Source organism: Labrus mixtus, chromosome 22, assembly GCF_963584025.1.
Source record: "Labrus mixtus chromosome 22, fLabMix1.1, whole genome shotgun sequence".
In the NCBI taxonomy this organism is placed as follows: Eukaryota; Metazoa; Chordata; class Actinopteri; order Labriformes; family Labridae; genus Labrus; species Labrus mixtus.
In genome coordinates, this window is record NC_083633.1 from 2,734,486 (window position 1) to 2,755,927 (window position 21,442).

The window sequence follows — 21,442 nt, forward strand, 5'->3', positions numbered from 1 at the left end:
CTGTGCTTTGGTCAAAATATAATATGAATTAAGTACCTGAGGAGGTTTGTGACCCTGTATAAACCAGCTCTCTCAGAACACTCCGTTTTGGTGTGTGTGTCTCTTTAAATGCAATGAGCCCCCCTGAGTTTTCCTGGTAGACATCAATCCTCTGTAGAAAGACTTAAAATGGCAGACCTGCGCAAAAGTTTTGTTCTAGGCTGGGGATGGAGTCCATGGGTGGAGATATCAGGGGTAGGGAGGATATTCTTTTTTTTACCAGAATCCAGCTTGTGACATCACAAGCTGAGAAAATTTGAAACAGAGCATTTTTCTCTCTGTTGTAAGACTTATGCAGACTACAAACAAAGGATGGGATGGATTTATTTCATATTTTGTGGGTCAGTAGACACTCAGGTTACCCAAATATATGTTCAAAAACACTGTACAAGTGGATTTGTCATAAAATGTCCCCTTTAAAAATACTAAACTAATTAACATCTGCAAATATTTAGCTTTCAATAATCAACATTTTCTTATAAAAGGAATTTGGTAACATTTACCTTAACCACAATAAACATGAGCATTCGAGACATACACTGTCCTGCTGACCACTAGAGCACTTTAATGCTTATTTTTCTGCTGCTCAGACAAGTCCAATAAATACACTTATCTGCACTGGAGAAAAGCTAAAACTGAGTCTTTTGTAAAATTTGAATGAATGTTTTTTTGTGTTAATATATGATGTTGCCTTAAGTCTCAAGTGAAATAAGCAAGGTAATGGAGAGACCATGTTTTGGTCTTTTTATGGGATCTGTTGACAATACATGATAAAACAATGACTTTAATAACCCAAAGCTTGATCAATATGTCTTAGGGCAACCTGAGGTCGATCAAGGCAATGGGAAGTCTGGACTCTCTGGGTATTACTACCAAGGTGTGTGGCGATCACTTGGTGGCACCAAAGTCCACCAATTCAACAACTCCTCTGCCATCAGTCAGTGTCTGAAAGGAAAGGTGGTCCACCTGTATGGAGACTCCACCCTTAGGCAGTGGCAGTGAGTACTTTGATGCTTCACTTCCAGGTAGTTGATTCACAGTAATTTCAGGTGAAAGTTTATTATTTATATCACAGCTAAACTTGTTCCTTCTGTCATACTTTCAGATGCTAATGAGATTAACCGGAATAGTCCGAAACAAACTGGACCTTACATGATATGGGACAATGCAAAAAACATCTTGGTAACATACCGTGTCCATGATCCTCCTCTTAGTTTTATCTACGTCCCAACCAGTGAGCTGCATTACATTGCAAATGAAATTGGCAGGTGGCACCAACACAGTTGTAGTTTTTAGCATCTGGGCCCACTTCAGCCCTTTCCCAATTGAGCTCTACATCAGACGACTTCAGAGCATCCGTAGGGCGGTGATTCATTTGTTGAACAGGGCTCCAGACACGCTGGTGGTCATCAGGACTGCAAACCTCAGAGTATACATAGAGTATATAGTTTGTATAGAGCCAATTCATACCAAATGTTATCTCAAGACAATTTACCAAATAGCAGGTTAAAGGCCTTGCTCTTTGTTATCCCAAAAGACCCAGTATTAATCCATCACGAGAAGACACAAAGAAATCGCCTCCATCACGAGAAGACACAAAGAAATCGCCTCCTGAAACCAGAAGTACAATTTTGCATTGACTCCTGCAGCCATTTCCCTCTTCATCTGCCACGGAAAAGCTGCCCAAATCTGTTGAACAGATTGAAGATCAACCTAACCTTGCAACAATCACCGGGAAAGTGATCCCAAGTAAGAGGCTTTTGTTGGGGCAGAAATTGTTTTAGGAAGTATTTGTTACGGTAACAACTGATAATTGTCCTCTTATCTGTTGTTAGCTGCTGCATTTCTTTTATTGTTGCTGAACTGCTGTGTTCACCTAACTGTGTGTTTTATTCACCGCTGTGCTAGCTTACCTTCAGTTAACTGCTTTCACCATCAGAACGACCAGTGTACCCGCCGCTGAATCAAAGTCCGGCCACTGGCTTTCTGGTGTGTAAGTTATAGTTACTGAACTTATCTCAAAGAGTTCAAGAAGGCCGAGCCACACGGCTCCCTTTGTTCTTTGTCCACCATTTTATCCCCATGCGACGTCACCACATGGCTTTTTCTCATTCTCTCACTCTAACTCTCTCTCTCTCTCTCACACACACACACACACACGTATCACTCTGTTTGTTTGTAGATATTTTGTTTGCTGTAGTCTAGGTTTTTAGTAGTTATTCGTTTGATTGATTGCAAGTGATTTTTGCTTTGTTAAATACATTCTGTTATAATTTAAAGAGCGGTTGTCTGTGATAACTGGTGCATGTGCATTGTGATATAAGCTGGGTGTGAGGGCTAGTGTACGGATTCACGCCTTCCATTTATTTAAATACAGATATTTCTTAATATAGTAATAATATTGGTATTTAACTTATTACATTTGACAATGGTTTTGTATGATTTCAGTATTATTCCCTGATTCCAGAATGTTGCCCCGATGTTATTAATTCCGATTAATTATTTTATTTATAATGATCATTAATAATTCATCATAATTATTAATACTATTTAAAAAGCTAAATGTATTACATCAAATCCCAACAGTACATTCATTACTCATAATTTGAGACTGTTTTTGTGTTATTTGGTTATTTTTCCCTGAGTTCAGGGTGGTCCCCCGTTGTTGGTCCTAACCATAACCCTTAATTTATATTTATAATTAATTAATCATAATTAGGAATATTAATTCTTCAATAATCTTCAAAACAGAAGAGCTCTAACCAGCATCAAAACCATCCTAAATTTTGTCATTATCATTAACAAACAAAACCATCATCATCGTCAAAGAGGTGCAAAGGGACTCTTCAGATTGAATGCAGTTTGGAAGTTTGTTCCACCACCGGGGGGCGACAGAGGAGAACAGTCTAGTTAGCGTCTTAGGACCCTGCTGTGAAGGTTGGATCAGGCGCCTTCCATTGGCAGAACGTATAGTTTATATTGCATGGTAAAATGCAAACATGATTCAATTGAGACCTGAATATTTGATTTAAACCTAAAGCAATGTGCTCATAGACTGTTAATAATAGTGGAGGAAGCCTGAGTGAAGTCACCAATTGGTTACAGGGGGGGCTTGAAAGCCCACAATCTACCTAACAACAGGCCAAGACCTGGAGCTGGGGCGGGGTTTGGGCCCTTCTGACAAAGCATTACAACCACCCTTCAATCAGGTCAGCATCATGCCTGATTATGCATAATTCTTAGCCAACTGTAAACATGTTTACTTGTGTTAAAATAGGCATTATTGAATGGGGTGTTTAATAGGACTTTCACAATTGCAGAAATCTCCTGAAAGACTCAGGATATTTTTCCGGAGGAGCTGTATATGTGAACGCAAACAGCCAAATTTTTCGCTCGGACTTCACCCGAAGTTTATCCTGCCAGACCTTTTTTTCCATAGCAAGTCCGAATGCCGCAGGATACTCTCCGGAGGATTCACCTCGAGCCAATAGGAGGGGAATTGAAGTTTCTATACTGATACTTCTGTACAGTGCATAGACTGTATGCATGCGACCACTTCGATCTCCGTGCATGTCATTAAACGGCTGCATTATGTTTTCCGTTTGCCAGTATGTTGTTCTCCGCTCTTTAGTGGATGTTGTCATTCCGTTGGTAGCATTGATATAAAGGCAAATGTTGTTATAGCTTCGTGCAGCAGACTCTGTTGCTTCGTCCGCTACTTCTGCGTTTTTTTTTTACGTCACATCTTACCTCAGGAGACCCCCGCTCTCCTTCCCATCTGACGGGGAGAGTCTCCAGCTGTGAGGAGTGTGACGGTCACTGCCTTAGTTCACAAGTTGGCTAATTGATTCTGTGTCTGAATCCTAGTGTACTAGGACTGGAACAATCTGGAGCACCTGGGCTGCTAGCTCTCAGGGCATAAAAGCCCGACCCCAGGGTGGAGCTCTCTCTCTCATGCCACATGGACTCACATCCTAGACAATTGTACATTTTGGACGCTGTTACACTGCTTTTCAACACCCCACAGTTCATTTATGCCACCCATCCACATTCACACTTCTGACTTTACCGACGGAAACACTCAATTAATTGCTGTTCTAGGGGCAGTTGTACAATAAATCATTGCTATTTGCCAGTTAACTGGTGTCCTTCCTCATATTTGTCATGGCCCTTGAGCCAGGTTATGACAAATTGGGGGCTCGTCTGCCTTTTTATCTTTTGTGCCGTGTCTTGGACAGTTTGATTCAGATTTGTTTGGTAATTGGTGCCTAGTTGAGCGCTTTAGTTGGTGGTTCGTTTAGAGCATTTTTTGATTCAGTTAAATGTTGAAACGTTAACCTTTATTGTAGTCTACTTTTAAGCAAGATTTGCATGAATTTGAGGAGTCCCTACCTGCCTCATATGTGAACAGCCAAGTAGGGAGAATCTCTGGAGCAGTCCTCCCGAAATGATCTAGATATTTTCTGAAGTGTATATGTGAAAGTGTATACCTGAATTCTGAGTCTTTTGGAGAGCCTCAAAAAAGCATTAGATACAATCAATCATGGTATTTTAATATGTAAATGGTATGGTTTCAGGGGGGTTGTTTTGAACTGGGTAAAAAGTTAAATAAGAAACTGGCAAAAGTTTGTGAAGATGGGAGATTGTTGCTGTTCATGTTTGGAAACTGCTTGAGGTGTCCCCATGGGGGCAGTGTTGGGTCCTCTCTGTTCAAATGAAGATAAAGGCAGCATTTCAAATTCAATTCAATTTTATTCAATTTTATTTGTATAGCACATTCCATACAACGTAAACTCAATGTGCTGTACAGAAGGCAAAGATAAACAAACACAATACAAACTAATTTAAAATAACAAACAAAACAAAACAAAAAAACATGAAAAAACTAAATAAAATTATAAATGAACAACTGGATTCAAGAGCTCACTTTAAACCTAAACATATTAGTAAAAGGAACATCCACCATCCCATACAACACACATCTACATACACCTGTTTCTATAGAGTGCTCACAGGGACCATGCACCAACCATATGTACACACACACAAAGATAAATTAGAAACCAAAGGCACGAGAGAAAAGCAATGTTTTAAGACCACTCTTAAAAGATCTTAAAGTTTTTACAGACCTCAGGTCAGCGGGTAATTTATTCCATAAAACTGCATCATGGTGACACAATGCACCTTCACCAGATTTAGTCTTGACTTTTGGTAAATTCAGCAGACCCATATCTGATTGGGCGAAAGTAATGAAGTTGGTGTTGTTTGCTGACGATACAAATATTTGCTGAAAACGTACAAGAATTATGGGAGGAGATACCTTCTGAAATGACTTTAAAAATATGGTTTGATAAAAATAAATGATCGTTAAACTTGAATATATGTATATATATATATATATATATATATATATATATAGAAAAAGTACAAATAGAGATGATATGGTATTGAGTACATGTAAATACATTTCTTGTGATTATTTTAGATGACAACATAACTCACACACAACATGTACAATCTAAATAGTCAAGAAGCATTTCAGTATTAAACAAAGCAAAGCAGGTTCTGGGTCATCACTTACTCGACATACTATAGTCTGATTCTACCATAATTCAATTATTGTGCAGAGGATTGGGCAACACATACAAAAGCTCATAAAATTCACAATTAATCTGTCAAAAAGGAGGCATAAGGACAATTCATAAGGTTGCATTCATGATCACAATACTCCACTGTTGCTAAAGTCAAAATTACTAACATTTACAGATCTGGTTGAGTTTCAACGGATAATGTTTATAGCAAGAAATAATCTATTTCCAGGAAACATCCAAAAATGGTTCAGGGATCGGAAAGTAATCTATAATTCAACGGGATTATTTCATTTCAAAGATGTACAGACAACTGAGAAACGTTATTGCATATCTATCAATGGGGTACAACCGTAGAACACTTTACACATTGAACAATGTCCAAACATGAAACAGTTTATATTAGATATAGGAAAATTATTTTCACAAGCTACATGGGAGGAAGGCATCTGCACTGTTTGCATGTTCTTGTTGTTGTTTTTGTTGTTTTTGTTGTTGTTGTTTTGTAATTTAGAATCTTCTATATCGTTTTCTGTAGGATACATCTTCTGTTTATATAAACAACAATATATTAATATATCCCTGCGATCCCTGCTGACGATGCGGAAGGGTTACAACAACGTGGATGCTCCAAGAAATACCATCTCGGAAGAAGATTTGTATCACCATAGTTAGTGTAGTTCCTACATTTGCAGCTTGTGGCAAAGCATCTCTGATGTTTACTTCACCCTATCAATGTTGTCAAGGATATGTGGGTGTACAGCCATTTGTATTTGTCTCAATGAGAACATGTAGCAATCATATATTGTATATCACATAGGCTAAGATACATATATAAACTATAAAATGATATTATATCAGAATCAGATTTTTTTTTAAAGATTTTTTTGGGGCTTTTGTGCCTTTATTGGAGAGATAGGACCGTGGTTAGAGATGGAAATCAGGGAAAGAGAGAGCGTGGGGATTGCCATGCGGGAAAGGAGCCATAGGTTGGATTCAAACCTTGGTCGCCCCCTTGGAGGACCACAGCCTCCATACATTGGACGCGTGCACTACCCACTGCTCCACCACCGCCCCAGAATCAGAATTTCTAATTATATTATAAACTGGAATCTAGTGGAATAAATGGTTGAGTCTAGAAAAGGGGGGGGCGGGTTAATATGTTTTCAGTTCTTCCCACTCCTTTCCTGACATCTCAATGAAATAGCTTTGGGTCTAACATTTGTTTCTAGATTGTACTTTCCTGTTATTTTATTCATTTATTTTCTGTCTGTTTTTTTCAATGTTCAACTTTGTCATTTGTTTCATGTGTGGAATAAGATTTTTGAATGAAATCAACTAGCATTTCTGTGATATGCAAATTCCATGCCACATTTCTTACACTGCACTTTACCATCGTCTTTTGTTTTAATTTTCAAAAGTGCCCTCACCGTTGGAGTAATGTGTCCTAAGGGAGTTATTGTATAGCTGCCGTAAAGCAGTTGTTGCTGCAATCCAGCTCACTCTGCCTGCTGCATGTATGTTGAATAAAGCTACACCTCTGTACCGTTGACTATTTCCTTACTATTTATATTTAGCTAGGCAAACTCAGAAAGCTCAGTTACACATATAGCGCAAACTAAGTTGAACTATTATAGCTCATAACAATGCAAGAATGCAAGCATGAGTAATGAAATGTTACTTGTGTCATAATGTCAAGAACAAGTACCCGAGTACTCGAACCCATCAAGTCCTCGACCAAACCTTCCCCATCCCTGTGCTGGATGTCAGCCAGTTCCCAGGCAAAGAGAGTCCCCCTCTTCCTTAGGGTGTGCCTAGGTTCCACTATAAAACAGAGGGTGTATTAAAAGTATTTATTATAAAATAACCAATAAAAACAGCTATGTATCTAATCTAAAAAGTATTTAAAATGTATACTTACAGTCGCACTGAGGCTATTCTGTCAGTCTGAAATTAAATGCAGCATACTGAATGAATACTCTACATGGCAAGAAATATGAAAAACTGCCAAGCACGAACCATGCGAGGACCCTCTTGAAACCCTAGCGATTATTATTTTTATCCTTTATTGTTCCGCCACTTTGCGGCCACTTTTGAGGGCCTGAACGTGCCCGAAAACTCACCAAACTTTCCACGGTCATCAGGTCTCATGAAAAATTTGATATTTTGGTGGTTTCGTAAACGGAGTTTGCAAAATGGCTCAGTGGCGCCCCCTTGAAATTTTCAAAATGGCCTCCCTATAAAGGTTTTTTTCACGTACACTCACGAAAATTGGTACGCATATTAAGCTTGTCAGGACAGACTAAAATTCCTCTTGCAGCGCTTCAAAAAACCCGACAGGAAGTCCACAAATTAAACTTCAATTTCACGAAATCGCTCAAAATCGCCGATTTCAGCCTTCCTATTTGAACGCACTTGTCTGAGGGCGCTCATCCGATCGGCGCAAACTCAGTGTCAGTGCGTTCTAGACAGGCTCAACATATCTTGTTGCGCGCTGCACGTTATTTCGTCAAACGGCGAGCCGTGGCGTGCGTTTTAAGTTTTTTGAGCGTTTTGGGAAGTTGCCAAAAAAGTAAATGCTTATATCTCAGCTATGCAGTGTTCAATCATATCAAAATTTCTCATGCATGATACGGGACTCGCCCTGAACACATCCATGATTGACATTTTTTGATTAGTCACAGCGCCACCTGTTGACAACAGGAAGTTACTGGGTTGGCCTCTGAACACACTGACATAACAATAGTCAACTTTAACCATAGCGCCCCCCCTGCAAGGAGTAAGTACTACATCCTATACACTTTGTCTGATCTACTTCAAATTACACATGTATGATCAGGGTTGGCTTTAACCATAGCGCCTCCTACTGCAAGGAATAAGTACTACACAATGAACAATTTGCTCCATATTTCATAGCTATCATGACAGTGCCAGCCTGAACTGCTCTACGTCAAAATTTTCTGTGATCTTCATTACGCTGCCTATTTCAGCATACCATAGTATGACTTTTACACAAATCGGACTGCACGGCCTGCTGCTTAGCCACATTCCACTGCTGCTGCACTCCCGCGGTCGCAACACACCTCGACATGCACAGGGGTGCGAGGGCCCTTCATCACCGCTTGCGGTTTTAATTTCTTTTTGTAACTCGTTGAACGGCCAAGCTTAGTTTGTGTTGTGTTCTAGTTGTCTTTTCTTTGTTTTTTTTTTTTATTTAAAATTGCTCTTATTTTACTGAAGAACCCGTTGAACATATATCTGTATGCCTCAAAACTCAATAAAAAAGTTGTGAAAAAAAAAAGAATACTACCAGGTTTCTAATGATACAAAGCTTAATGCAAATGGGTGAAGTATCCCTTTAATCCAGAGAGGATAAGGCTAAGAGAACGTCCTTGGTCACTGCCCAGATCTTCCAGAAAGGATGCTGCTTGCTCCATAGATACCAATTCCAAGTAAACTTTAAGCCAGCTGTCCATGTCAAAACAGTTTGGCTTTCTTACCTTCCAATTAATAAGTATTATCCATTTGACAGATAGAAAAGCTAATCCAATCAAGTGTTGTTATTCTTTTGAGGTTACCCCATGATATTTAGCGGTATACTTTTGGACTTAATAGCTGTTGTCACATATGCACGCCGGATAATATCTAGATAATTACGGGAGGACTGCTCCAGATATTCTCCCGACCTGGCTGTTCACATCCTCCACCAGTCTAAAGTGTTCTTTATCACAGTTTTTTTTTTCGATAAAGTGAGTTTTGTATTTTCAAACAAATTTATAAAGCTTCTTATATATAGCCTGGCCCAGACAACGTGTCAAAGGATGCGCCTCAAGACCTGTTTGACAGAAATTGGTGAGCCACTTCACCTGACCTTGTTATGGCTGGGGAGGGTCCCTGTGCTTCATTGTCATTCTAGTCATAGGTGGGGCCAGGGTGTGGGGGTGCTGAAGCTACCCCTATAGATAAATCACATGACTGGACATGATTTATTTGATTAACCCATCTCCCTGTAGTAGAGAAGTACAATGTTTTTGTAGTATGTAGTTTGTATGTTGTATTACATTAGTCAAGTGCAAATTCATGATTGATATTATACTCTCATTGTACAGTAAGAACTGTGAATATTGTATTGGTAAAAGCTGAAAAATATTTCATCATTGGTTACAAAACAAAAAAAAACAACAAAAAAACAACTATTAGTTGTACCAAAGTTGAACCTGCTGTAAAATATCCTTGTCAACATATTGTCTGACTGCAAAGGATGTCTTCTCATGCAGCAAATTTCTGAGTTTTAAGATTTCTGAGTTTCACATGTAAGCCTTACCCTTTACATGACAATGGACCCATATGTAAATTGTCTGTGGTCGTCACAGCTTTTAAAGAAGTAGTGGAAGCATGAAAGCTCAGAAAGAACACTTAAATTAAGCCAAAATTATGTGGCCTGATCCAACACCTTAGCATACATAACCTTTCTCACCAAGTAAATGACAAAGTACCACTTTTACCAAACATAAACTACAAACATAATGTATTCATTTGCTAAATGCTAATCTGTGAGCCATGAGTTTTGATTCGTTTTGAGTAGTCAAAAACCATAGGATTGATATCAAATGAGAGAAATATAAAAGATTCATGACATTCACTACACAATATCCATTGTAAAGCAATCGCCAGACAGGATGCCATCCAGCTCTGCACGAAACTCAGGGTATGAGCTATAGGTGCATGGTAACTCAAGAACTGCTCCACATGCGTGTGCCACAAGCCTGCGACCTAATCCATACAACTGATTAAACGTTACTTCAATTGTGTCTTTGCACAGCACAGTGGAACCTGTGCAGAAGCGTAAGAAGATCTCTAGTTTCGTTTGGTCAATGCTTCTCACATAGCGAATGAGATAGTTCAGGGCTGACTGCTCTTGTTGATTTAAGCTCTCACTCGAAGGCTTTATCATCTGGGCCACTTTCTTGTTAGTTGGTCTCTTTGATTCATAAAGTTCCATTATGTTGTTTTTGGTAATGAGTGCTGACATGGCATTGTAAATAACAGAGTGGAAACAGTCAATTATGAACTTTGGCTCTTGAAGAAGAGCTTCCTGTGCCAACCTTAAAATAGCAACATGCATGTTGTCTTTAGAGGGCAGGTTGTGTGAGCCCATTCTTGAGAAGAGGTCCAGCAAGTCTTCTTCGTCAGTTTCATCCATGTTGCCCTGTAGTGCTTTTTCAACAGATGCTCGCTCAGACACTGAAAGAAATCTGAAAAATGACATCATCAAGAGTTTTTCATCCACTGCACTAACTCCTTGACAACAAGCAAGGATAAAAGATGGTGAAAGTCTGATGGGTATGATATTGTGGTCCAGGTATCCTTTTAACCAAACTCTCCCAATAGCTTCCCATTCTTTCTCTGAATAGTCGGTCGCAGCCTGGGCACTCTTTCATCTTCGCCCTTGCACTGTTCCAAGAAATGCTCCCAGAAAGCAGAGTACACATCTCTTGACACACCATCACTGTCCACTGCTTTCTCATTTGTTAGCTCCATTTTCAGATTAACATTCAGTACTTGTGGGTCCATGAAGATATTCAGGACATCTTGAACTATGTTTACTCGTCTTAATGTCACATGGTGGATTTCTTTTTCAAAATGGACAGGTGATCTTGGAAGACTGTTTGATGTTGCAAGTCAATCATTGAGTGAAGAATGCTGCAAGATTAAAAAAAAGTAGTTAGATGTGATTATTTATGAATTAATCAACGGAAAGAAAATAAATGAGCAACTTTGACAATGAATGCATTGTATCATTTAAGTTACTTCTATTATGACATTGGTTATTAGTTTGCAGCTTTATATCAAAGTGAACCAAATGTGTTTGAGTTTTGAACCTTGTGTTTGATAGAACAAGTAATCTAAACCCATTAACTCAGAAATCAGGAGAACCGGTGATGGCAGTTCATATTTTTTGGACATTGTATACACATAAAATTGAGTCTGACATTAATTGATCATGAAGATACATTTTTTTGCAGCATTTTTCCAAAATATCTTAGTTTCACACTGTACCTGCATAGTGTTGAGGTCATGTGGATTCCAGGGAAGGGTGGAGTCTTGGTCAATATTATCACCAACAGATACAGGTCCAATGCGTACTTCACAGTCTTGCTAGTATAGTATATATATATATAGTTGCTTCATAGCAACAGAGGAATCTGACCCATCATAGAATAACTGGTCTGCATCTCCATTTGACTCATGAATTAAAGAGTCATCATCAGATTCATGCCTGCTTGGTAACTGACGGGTATGACTGCCAACATTATCTAAAGATACTGAATTCAGAATCTCTGTGTTACACATCTCAGGAGAGGATGGTCTTGCCCGCCTGTTTGGTTCCCCAGCCTGTTGATTATGAAATGAGAAACATTACCTTAGATGTGTTTATGATTTATCTAACCTGAGCCATTATGGCTACTTTCACATACATGAGATGAAAGAAACCTTCACTTCAACAGTTATGTGTACGAATATTTACTTAATATGGCATCAAATTCAAAAACTTTACCCACTTCCATAAGCTCAGCTCTGGTTTAAATTTAGAATTGATGTTGGTTTGTTTACAAGAACAAAATCATTTAGCCCCTTAAACTCATTTACTGTATGTGTCCTGCAGATGGAACTTTATACCACTAGAGGTCCCCATGTCTAGAGTTTAAGTTAATCCTGCTGCAGACTTGGTTTAACTGAGGTTTAACTTAAACTTGCACGCCTAAATCATTGTTCCAACTTATTTAAATTAAATTATTGAGTTCCACTGTTTTTAGAGAGTTAAATTGGACAAACAAAATAAGGACTAGTATAGTCTAATTGGAAGCATTCACTGATATTATCTGCTTTTTAATTGTTGTTGTAATGTTTAATCAGTGATACATGTATTTTCAGACTGCATTATTGGATTACCATGTGATGTTTACTGTATGCTGGGAGAACTGGTGAAACACAGGTGATGTGTATATGTCACTATCTGTAAATGCAGTTATTTCTATTGAAACTTACGCTTTCATTTCTTTCATCCATCAAGTCACTTGATATTAGATCTGAACCGGAAGATCTGTCTGGCTGATCCACTTGTTGATCACTTGCAGGATTCCAGTTATATCTTTTAGTTTTGGTCCGCAATGATTGTCTCAGCTTCCTCCTGGTCTGTAAAGACATGAGCAGATCAGAAGATTATGGGACAAGTTAGTGCTGGAAGAGGCAGTCAAACTGTTCTAAACAAGATATTTTGTACTTTTTATTGAACATGCACAGCAGTGAAAGGAGAAGTTGGGCACATATTTAGAAATTGTGTTAACAATTTTCGAGCATGTGCAATTCTATCAACCACATAAATTGAAACAAACTCATGTTTCAAATAGATTGGATATAATGTTTAGACCATATTGTTAGTCTCAGTGATAGTACAATAGGTACAATACACAACCCACAGATAGCAGGCTGAACAGCTAAGGTATAGGCCATATTAAATGAGCTACAATTGAAAAACAATACAAAATAAATGCATTATTCTTACATCATATATCAAAGTCATTGTTTTTTAGGCTGGTGTGACAGAACTAACAAATCCCACCACCCATAAAGACGGTGGTAAGTTATGGAATTCATATGAAGAGAAATAATTTAAAACAGCATGTGCATATATATGGTTGGAAGACTAAGACAGCTGTTCATGAGTCATTTTCAGCCCATGTTTTAAGCCTTAACAGAATAATTTAACTGCATTAACTAATTACTTGGTCATTTTCATATATCAGCAGATCATAAATTGGGATAAAAAATTAATCCAACACCAACAGTGCTAAATCTGCTCCTGTGTTGAAACATAAAGTATACACCTGGTTTACACTTGCTTCCAGAAAGGCATAATCCAGAGCCTCTTTAATACATGCATTCAGTTCTTCTAGCATGTTTTGAGACATAGTAAACCTACAGTACACATATATCCAGAGGTGTAGTGGTGCCTAAACAAGTGGGTATATTGTTGATTTTTCCCCAAAATGTTTTTTTTTTAAGTGTCCCATCCAGCATAGGATAAACGCCCTCTGTTATAAACACTGACATGTCTGACTGCACTTGTATATTTAGTTCACCTAAAAAAATTGGCCTTATATATTTGCACATTGACACTCAGCATCGGCTGGTTGACTTAAGTAAGGATTGTTGTGAAATTACCATTAGCCACAGAAAAAGGAGCAGACTTTATTATTTTAACCAGCCAACAAACTACAGGCTGAGACAACAACAGAGTGATGCATTTTGAGTGAACTATTCCTCATTCATAGCTGTGTTGGGGGTAATGCTTTACAAAGCAATGCACCACTCTTATCTTATTACTTTTTAGTTGTAACAAGTTACATAAAACATTTGTTTTGCATTTCAAGTAATTGGTTATTATTTCTAAGTGTGTATACCCTATGGAGAATGAAAAGTAAGTGGGTATACTCTATATAGCTACCTGCATATACAATCCACTAAACCATTTCCTCTAGTTATGATGTTAAATATAATATTTAATTAGATATGACAGAGGGAAATTACCTTCACTGGCTTGTTCTCTGTGGGCTCGAAGTCCGAAGATGAGTCAGACAAAACGATGGAGTCATCTTGAGGGGAAACTTCTTGCTTTTTCCGGGAGCAGGTGTAGATGCGTAGCATTTGTAGATTAGTCTGTTCGTACAGCTGGTTCACTGTGCTTTCAAGGGGTACTGTGGTGTGACTAGAAAGCCGAATATCAAACTTGAAGTCTTCTATTGGTCCTTTAGAAGAACGTCCATTTGGGAAAAACAAGCCTTTACCAGTCTCCAGGAGCTCTCCCATAGTGACTGTCTTCTGGACAGAAAGATGCCGTGTTCCGCCTCCATGTCTTGTTCACACCTGATGATAATCACCGTCATCAAAGTGAAGCCATCCCATTTCAACCCGCCGGGTGTCTTTGGCTGCATGTCTATTCCCAACAGACTGACCTGCTGTGTTCCGGCCGGGCATCAGGAGTTTTCTGTTTTCCCCATAGTCTGTCTCTTATCTTCTGCATGAGAGCAGACTTAACTGTTTTTTCCTCACCCGACCTTTCGTTTGTCACAGTTCTCTGCCGACAAAATGCTCTGAGTGCAAGCCGGTCCCCATACCTGACGATATACTGTCCTAACTCCTCATCAGTCATGACATTTATGACGTTAATGTCAATCTGAAAAATCAGAAAATATGTCAGACGTTTGACAAACTACACATCACTACAGGCTAATGCAGCTAACGTTATATCGCTTTATTGGCTAGCATTTTACCTTACAAGCATGAAATGAGTTAACAGTTTACCTTATCATCAGTTAGCTGGTTAATAGTGCTTTCAGGTATATTTCGGGTTTTCAGGAAAGTAAATAAATCCACCTCTGCCTCCATACTGCCTAACAGGTTATGCTAATTGGTCTGTTACCAATCTGTGAGCTAGAGCTGTCTGAAAGAGTTTCAGGTGCGCACGCGAAAGTTTCTCGTGCACACTAGAAAACTTTCTCGTGAGCACCGGTTAGTTTCTGGTGCGCACGAGAAACATATATTATTATTTTTTCTGCCTATGTCCCTTTAGGGGCTCCGTACATTTTAACATAACTCAAGCATATTTTAATAAAGATTTTACCAAAGTCGTTACAAGTACTCACCTTAATAGAGAAGCGTCTGTACACAATTAGAAGTACTTGGTTATATGGATCAAGATGTTATACCTGGAAAAAATGAAAAACATTACAAGGTTAGATTGCCTACAAGATGAGATGTAGCCAACTGCAAAATTAGAGGTTTTACACGTGTGGGTACACAAATAATTTACATAAAAATGTTCAATCCTGTTTACATTGACAGAAGCGTCATTAATGTCATATTCACAAGCACTGCACTTGGGTAAAAAAAAAAAGAAGAAGCTTTTTGGAGAATCTCCCGTGGGGAGAAGAGTAGTCACTATCCAGCCAAAAGGCAGAGATCTAGTGTACTTTTAAGAATAGTAAACACATTAACAAAAACAAATGTTAATACAATAAAGCAGGGTCAAAACATCTTGAAACGCGAGGTTTCAGGATAAACCAGGAAGACGGATAAGCAAGTAAAGTAGTCCGATTAGCAAATACAACTGCTATAGTAGCAGCAACGTTTCACTGGTTTTAATTAAATGTACTTAATAAAACAAAGTGTCCCTGCATCATAATATAACAGATGGAAAACAATTTCACTCACCTGTAACCACATGTGCGTAGTCTCGCTCAGCGAAAACTTTGCGAAAAAACAAACAACCTCACGTCCAATGTTTGGGGACATCACAACGTTACCTTTACTCCTGCACATGCGCTTAGCCGCCTTTCAGTATAACCAATCTGGTCACATAAACTTTACTTGAATTGTTTTAATTAAATGTATTCAAATTACATTTATGTTGTGTTTAATCAATAATATAAATTAACTAATAATTTGATTTGGTTTAATCTAAAGTATAATTAATCTGGTCACATAAAGTTTACTTGAACTGTTTTAATTGGATTTATTTAGTGCATATTATAGTTGTGTTTAGTTATTATTTTATATAAACTTTGGATTTGGTCTAATTTAGTTACATTTTACCCAAAAATATAACTTATTGTTTATTAAGGCCAAGAATCATTTTTTTGAGGTATATCTTCAGACTGGTTATATTATAACTCCATTCTGAGCAGGAACTCTTATGGTCTGCCCTGATCTTGTCATCTTAGTCTCTGGAGTCTCAGGAATGACCCTGGTGTGGGATCTGTTTCTCTGCAGACTTCCTTATGATAGGTCAATGTTGTAACACCTTGGTGTCTGGGCCGGCCCTCTGATGACTCCAGCTTGCTTTTTTGTTTTTCTACCCGGACTGTTTGTCCAGATCTGAACTCCTGCCTTTCCTTTGTAAAATACAAAGCCCTTTGATTTTCTTTCTTAGCTTGAGAAGGATTTTTCTTGAACATGAGGATAAAATTTAGAATGGATTTAAAAAGAAAAGTGTTTTTTAAATAAATGACTTTACTTTACTACGTACAGTAAGCTAAACTGTAAATGTTCGAAAACAAGCAGAACATAACACTGCTTCATTTTTTCCTTAGGTAAAAATGTGATTGGAATTTTGGATTTCATTAGAATGATGGTTTTTTAATACATTTCTTCGTTTGGACTTCTTAAACATTTGTGTGTAAAAGATATGAAACAGACGAGCAGGAAGAGCGCCTTAGATTTATGTTCTGGTTCTTTATTTTTCCATGCCCAGGTTTGTAATTAAACTGCAGTTTTTCATATTTGTTGCTATGTAGAGTATTCATTCAGTATGCTGCATTTAATTTAAGACTAACAGAATAGCCTCAGTGTGACGAAGCATACATTTTAAAGACTTTTTAGATTAGATACATAGCTATTTTTATTGGTTATTTTATGATAAATACTTTTAATACACCCTCTATTGTCTGTTTTTTTATTGTCTGCTCACCCCTGATTTTAGAACATCTGTGATCTTTTAAAAACTGGACTCCTAGGGCTCCTTTTAACCCTAGGTGGCATTGTTGGCTTTAGTTAGTAGTTTTGCTACCGTTGATTTCCGCCCCGGCCACACATGCGCCATGACGCAGGCTGGAGCAGTGCCAAGTGCGGAGAAAGTACAACAAAAAAACAAACTGAGGCTACCTGTGTTGACTGTAAGTGGACATCAGTGATATGCTTGGTTTGCCCCAAAAACAACCCAATGTCTTGTCTTAGTGCTTAGTGAGCTCATCAAGAGGACTTCTTTCATTGTTATTTTAACAACAACATGAAAACAATGGTCACTAAAAAAAAGAAGAAAATATGTAAAGGGTTTGTACATTAACATTCAAGTTATCGTAGAGAGAAGAAATAATGAATACGTTTAATGTTGTTGGGGTTTTATCAAGTCAACTTTGGTTATATTCTTTAATAATTATTTTTAATTATTAATAATATAAATAACAATATCATTAAACTATGTTTAATCAACTCTTGGGGCACCACCCTGGAATCAGGGAAATATAACCAAAATATCACTAAAATCAGTCTAAAGTTAGTTACTTAATTACTAATATTATTAATAATTACTAACTATATTTAATAAATTGAAGGCGTGAAATCCATACACAAAGCCCTCACACCCAGCTTATATCACAATGCAAATACACCAGTAATCACAAACAACTGCTCTCTTAAATTATAACAGAATTTATTTAAACAAAGCAACATCAATCCAAAATCATTGAACTTAATCAAACAAATAACTATTACAAACTAATCTAAGCAAACAAACATTATCAAGCAAAACTTGTGAATGAGGTGTAAAAGTGTAGTTGTGTATGTGTGTGGATGAGAGAGAGAGAGGGAGAGAGAGAGAGAGAGAGAGAGAGAGAGAGAGAGAGAGAGAAAACAAGATGGTGGAGAGAGACTATGCACCATGTGGCTTCGTCACATGGTGACAAAATGGTGGACAACAAAGGAAGCTGTGTGCTTGAATTCAGCATGTGAAGAGCTACCTAGACTGAGCAACCTCAGCTCTGAAGTTTAACCTATGTAAACCAAGAACAGGAAGATTGCCTCCTCGAATGTTGGAGTCCATTATGTGCAAAAAGGGTATCTTGTGTCTGTGGGCAGACCACATTTGAAGAGAAAGAAGCAATGCCTGACGATTGCTTTTAAAGACTGGAACTGCTGGTTGTTTACCTCAGTTCTCCTCCAATGAGGATAGAGAATTCAGACACCCCCCACCCCTAATTTTTCACACCTATTTGTTCGTTGCTGTTGGGGGGTGCTGGGCTAAAACTCCTTTGTTTAGTTCCCTCCAAAATAACTCTAGTCAGGCTTGAGTCCATTGTCCAGCACACATGGCTGAGGCCAAACAATACAGAGCAAAGGAAACAAATTTTAATAAATAGACTAAGAGAGAAGATGAAACTTCCATCCACCACCTCAGCCACAGCAACCAGAAGCTTTAATTGTAAGCCTACACTTTGTGGAAATAAGAATGCTGAATAGAAGACAATGAAAATATAACTTGGCTGGTTGAACTACCAAGATTATGTACAAACAAGTAAGAAGGCCTACTGGGGGTGGAACAAGAGAGATAGTTGTAAGCAAAGATGATACTGTATCCACCATACTTGAAAAAGGAAAACACCTTTTTTCCCAAACGGTACATTGACTTTCCCCACGAAAGGCAAATTAGAGGACTTTGAGTGCATACTTTCTGTCATTGGTTCTGAGGAGCCCCTTGAGGGTAGTGTCACAGTTTGAAGTTTGTTAGAGCAAACTAATTACAAGATCCACAGACTATACCTCTGTACAAAGCCAAAAGATTGCAGTGATTCTGAGCTTAGTGATGCAACAACAGACATGCCCTTTTCACCTGACACATCCAACACACTTGGGCCAGCTACACATACATCTCCATCCTCATCCAGCCCATCACTGCTCTCCCCCACTCCTGTCAAAAGACCTCGGTACGGCAGTAGGCCTTTCTCTTGGAGCAGTCCCAATACTACCTCAACATTCCAAGCTACTCCTTCTACTCAAACATCAGGGCAGCCTCTTATAGATCTTTCCAGTGATGATGAAGTTATTGTACTTGGATATGGCACCAACATGCCTTGTGAACTTGTCGATGGTCTTGCTGACACTCTGATATACTCACCTCTACACGTCAAGACCACAGCCAACAAGAAAGCGCCGCAAACACAGTCTTTGAAAATCAAATAGAAGAAGTAGTGGTAGCTGAGATGGAAGAAGATATTATTCACATTGTGGATTCTGAGCAGGCTTCAAGTTCCATTGATTTCTTTGAAAATCCAGAGAATATAGTGGAGAAGCAAGTCATTGTGATCCGCAAAGCACACTGTCTTATGGACATGATTGAAGCATTTACAGACAACTGCATACTGGATGCTAATATTTCAATCAGGCGTGTGCTTGAACGTGGCGAGGCTGAGGCTGGAGTTGGGAGTGGGGTCACCAGAGACTGCCTCACTGATTTCTGGGATATGTTTTATGCAACAAAGACCTGTGGAACCAACTACAACAGTGGTTCTCAAACTTTTTAGACTGCGGACCACCTCCGAAAATATTTGGTTCTCCAAGTACCACCATTATGGTAGATGTTAAAATATAGTGTAGGTCTATTTCTGCACACATTTTACCCCGGAGGCAAATATATTCATAAAAAGAATATTATTTATTATTGACTGCTGGCAACCACACTATAGGATTAATAGTCCTATAGTGTGGTTCCTAAAGGGCTAGCGCTAGAACTGGCACTTAAACGGCAAACAACACTGACATTTGCCCAAATTCGGGGGAGAGAGAGAGTGCGTGAGAGAGTGAGGGTGCGTGAGAGAGTGCAGGCACGCAAGAGAGTGCAGGCTCTGTGTAACCAGAGCCTCTGAATTATAAGGCTCTGCGTTCAACATAGCAACAAAAATCCTTTCTCGACTCCTGCGCATAGTTAAGACAGCAAAATAGAGCAGAATCACATCAGCTTCAGAGCAAGAGAGAGAGATAGAGGGTGAGCGACTGTCCATACACTCTTGTTAATGCATCACAACGGAAGCATCTCCTGGCTCCGTTTTAAATTTTTTAATGTACAGCTGCTTGCCACTGATTCTGTGCTGAACTCCAATAAGTAACAGAATATCTGTTAATGTAGGCCTACAGCTGCTTTCTGTTGATTTAGTACTGAACGCTTATAAATAACGGAATATCGAGTGGAACTTTTCAAAACGTGAGGCGTACTCCTGGTGTTTATGTCTGTGCGCGCGCGAGCATAAATTGAGAAGATTAAAGTTGTTTGTTGCAAAAACTAGATTAATTTAGAGGGGAAAACACATTTGATATAAATACAACCCAATAGATACAAGACAGATAAGATAAGAGTACGACAAAAAAAAATAAAAAATGTCGTTTTATGCTAAACGTTTTTTTTTTTTTGATATTGTGGAGATTCCTTTCAGTACCACCACAGGGAGCGGTACGCATACCATAGTTTGAGAATCAAACATGGATATGGATGAACTCCTCAGCATACTCAGCAGTCACAACTGCTGTGTACTCCCAACTGAAGAAAATCTGCCAAGTCTGGTGGAGGAAATAGCCCACAAAGAGATGGTACAAGAACCAGCATTTATCATAAAGTGTTGGAAGCCAATTCTCAGGTCTATTGGACAATCCATGAGTTGGGAAGGACTGAAGAAGATTCTGGATGATCTCAAACCCAAGGCAAGAAACATTACCAAAACCATCAAGTTACCAGGATCTATGTCACTGGAAGAACAAACTACCTCAAATCATCTCTTGAGATTTGTAAGAGAAAGAGATGAGAAGGAGCTTGGCCTATTCCTCAGGTACTGTGTCTGACTTGTTCCTATCTAGGACCATTCACAGCAGAACAGCCACAGTTAGCAAGGGCGCCTTTGGCTCACATCTGTAGTTGTTCTTTGGAACTGGCATCTAACTACAAAGACTATGCAGATTTTAGAACAGAATTCATCTCTGTGTTGAAGAGTGGAGTGTGGGTAATGGATTTGGCCTAAAACGGCTTTGTTTGCTTAGACAGCAAATGAAAACTGCACACACGCACACACACACATACACACACACAGACACTCACACACATTAAGAAGTTTAGCAGCGTCATCTTTTATATAATCCACAAATTCTACATGTGGAGGGCAGATGCATCGTTGTAGTAGAAGAAGATAGAATGTTTCTTTTAAATGTATGAT

General features: G+C 38.6%; 1 protein-coding gene across 1 annotated transcript in view; it reads left to right on the forward strand.

Annotated features, from left to right (window-relative positions):
- Positions 1-874: 874 nt before the first annotated feature.
- Positions 875-21,442, forward strand: part of LOC132956306 (NXPE family member 3-like) — a 404,680-nt gene continuing 384,112 nt past the window's right edge. The window contains exon 1 of the mRNA XM_061029685.1: positions 875-1,064. Coding sequence (XP_060885668.1) covers positions 1,010-1,064 — 55 coding nt within the window. The 5' untranslated portion in view covers positions 875-1,009. The remainder of the gene's footprint in view (positions 1,065-21,442) is intronic.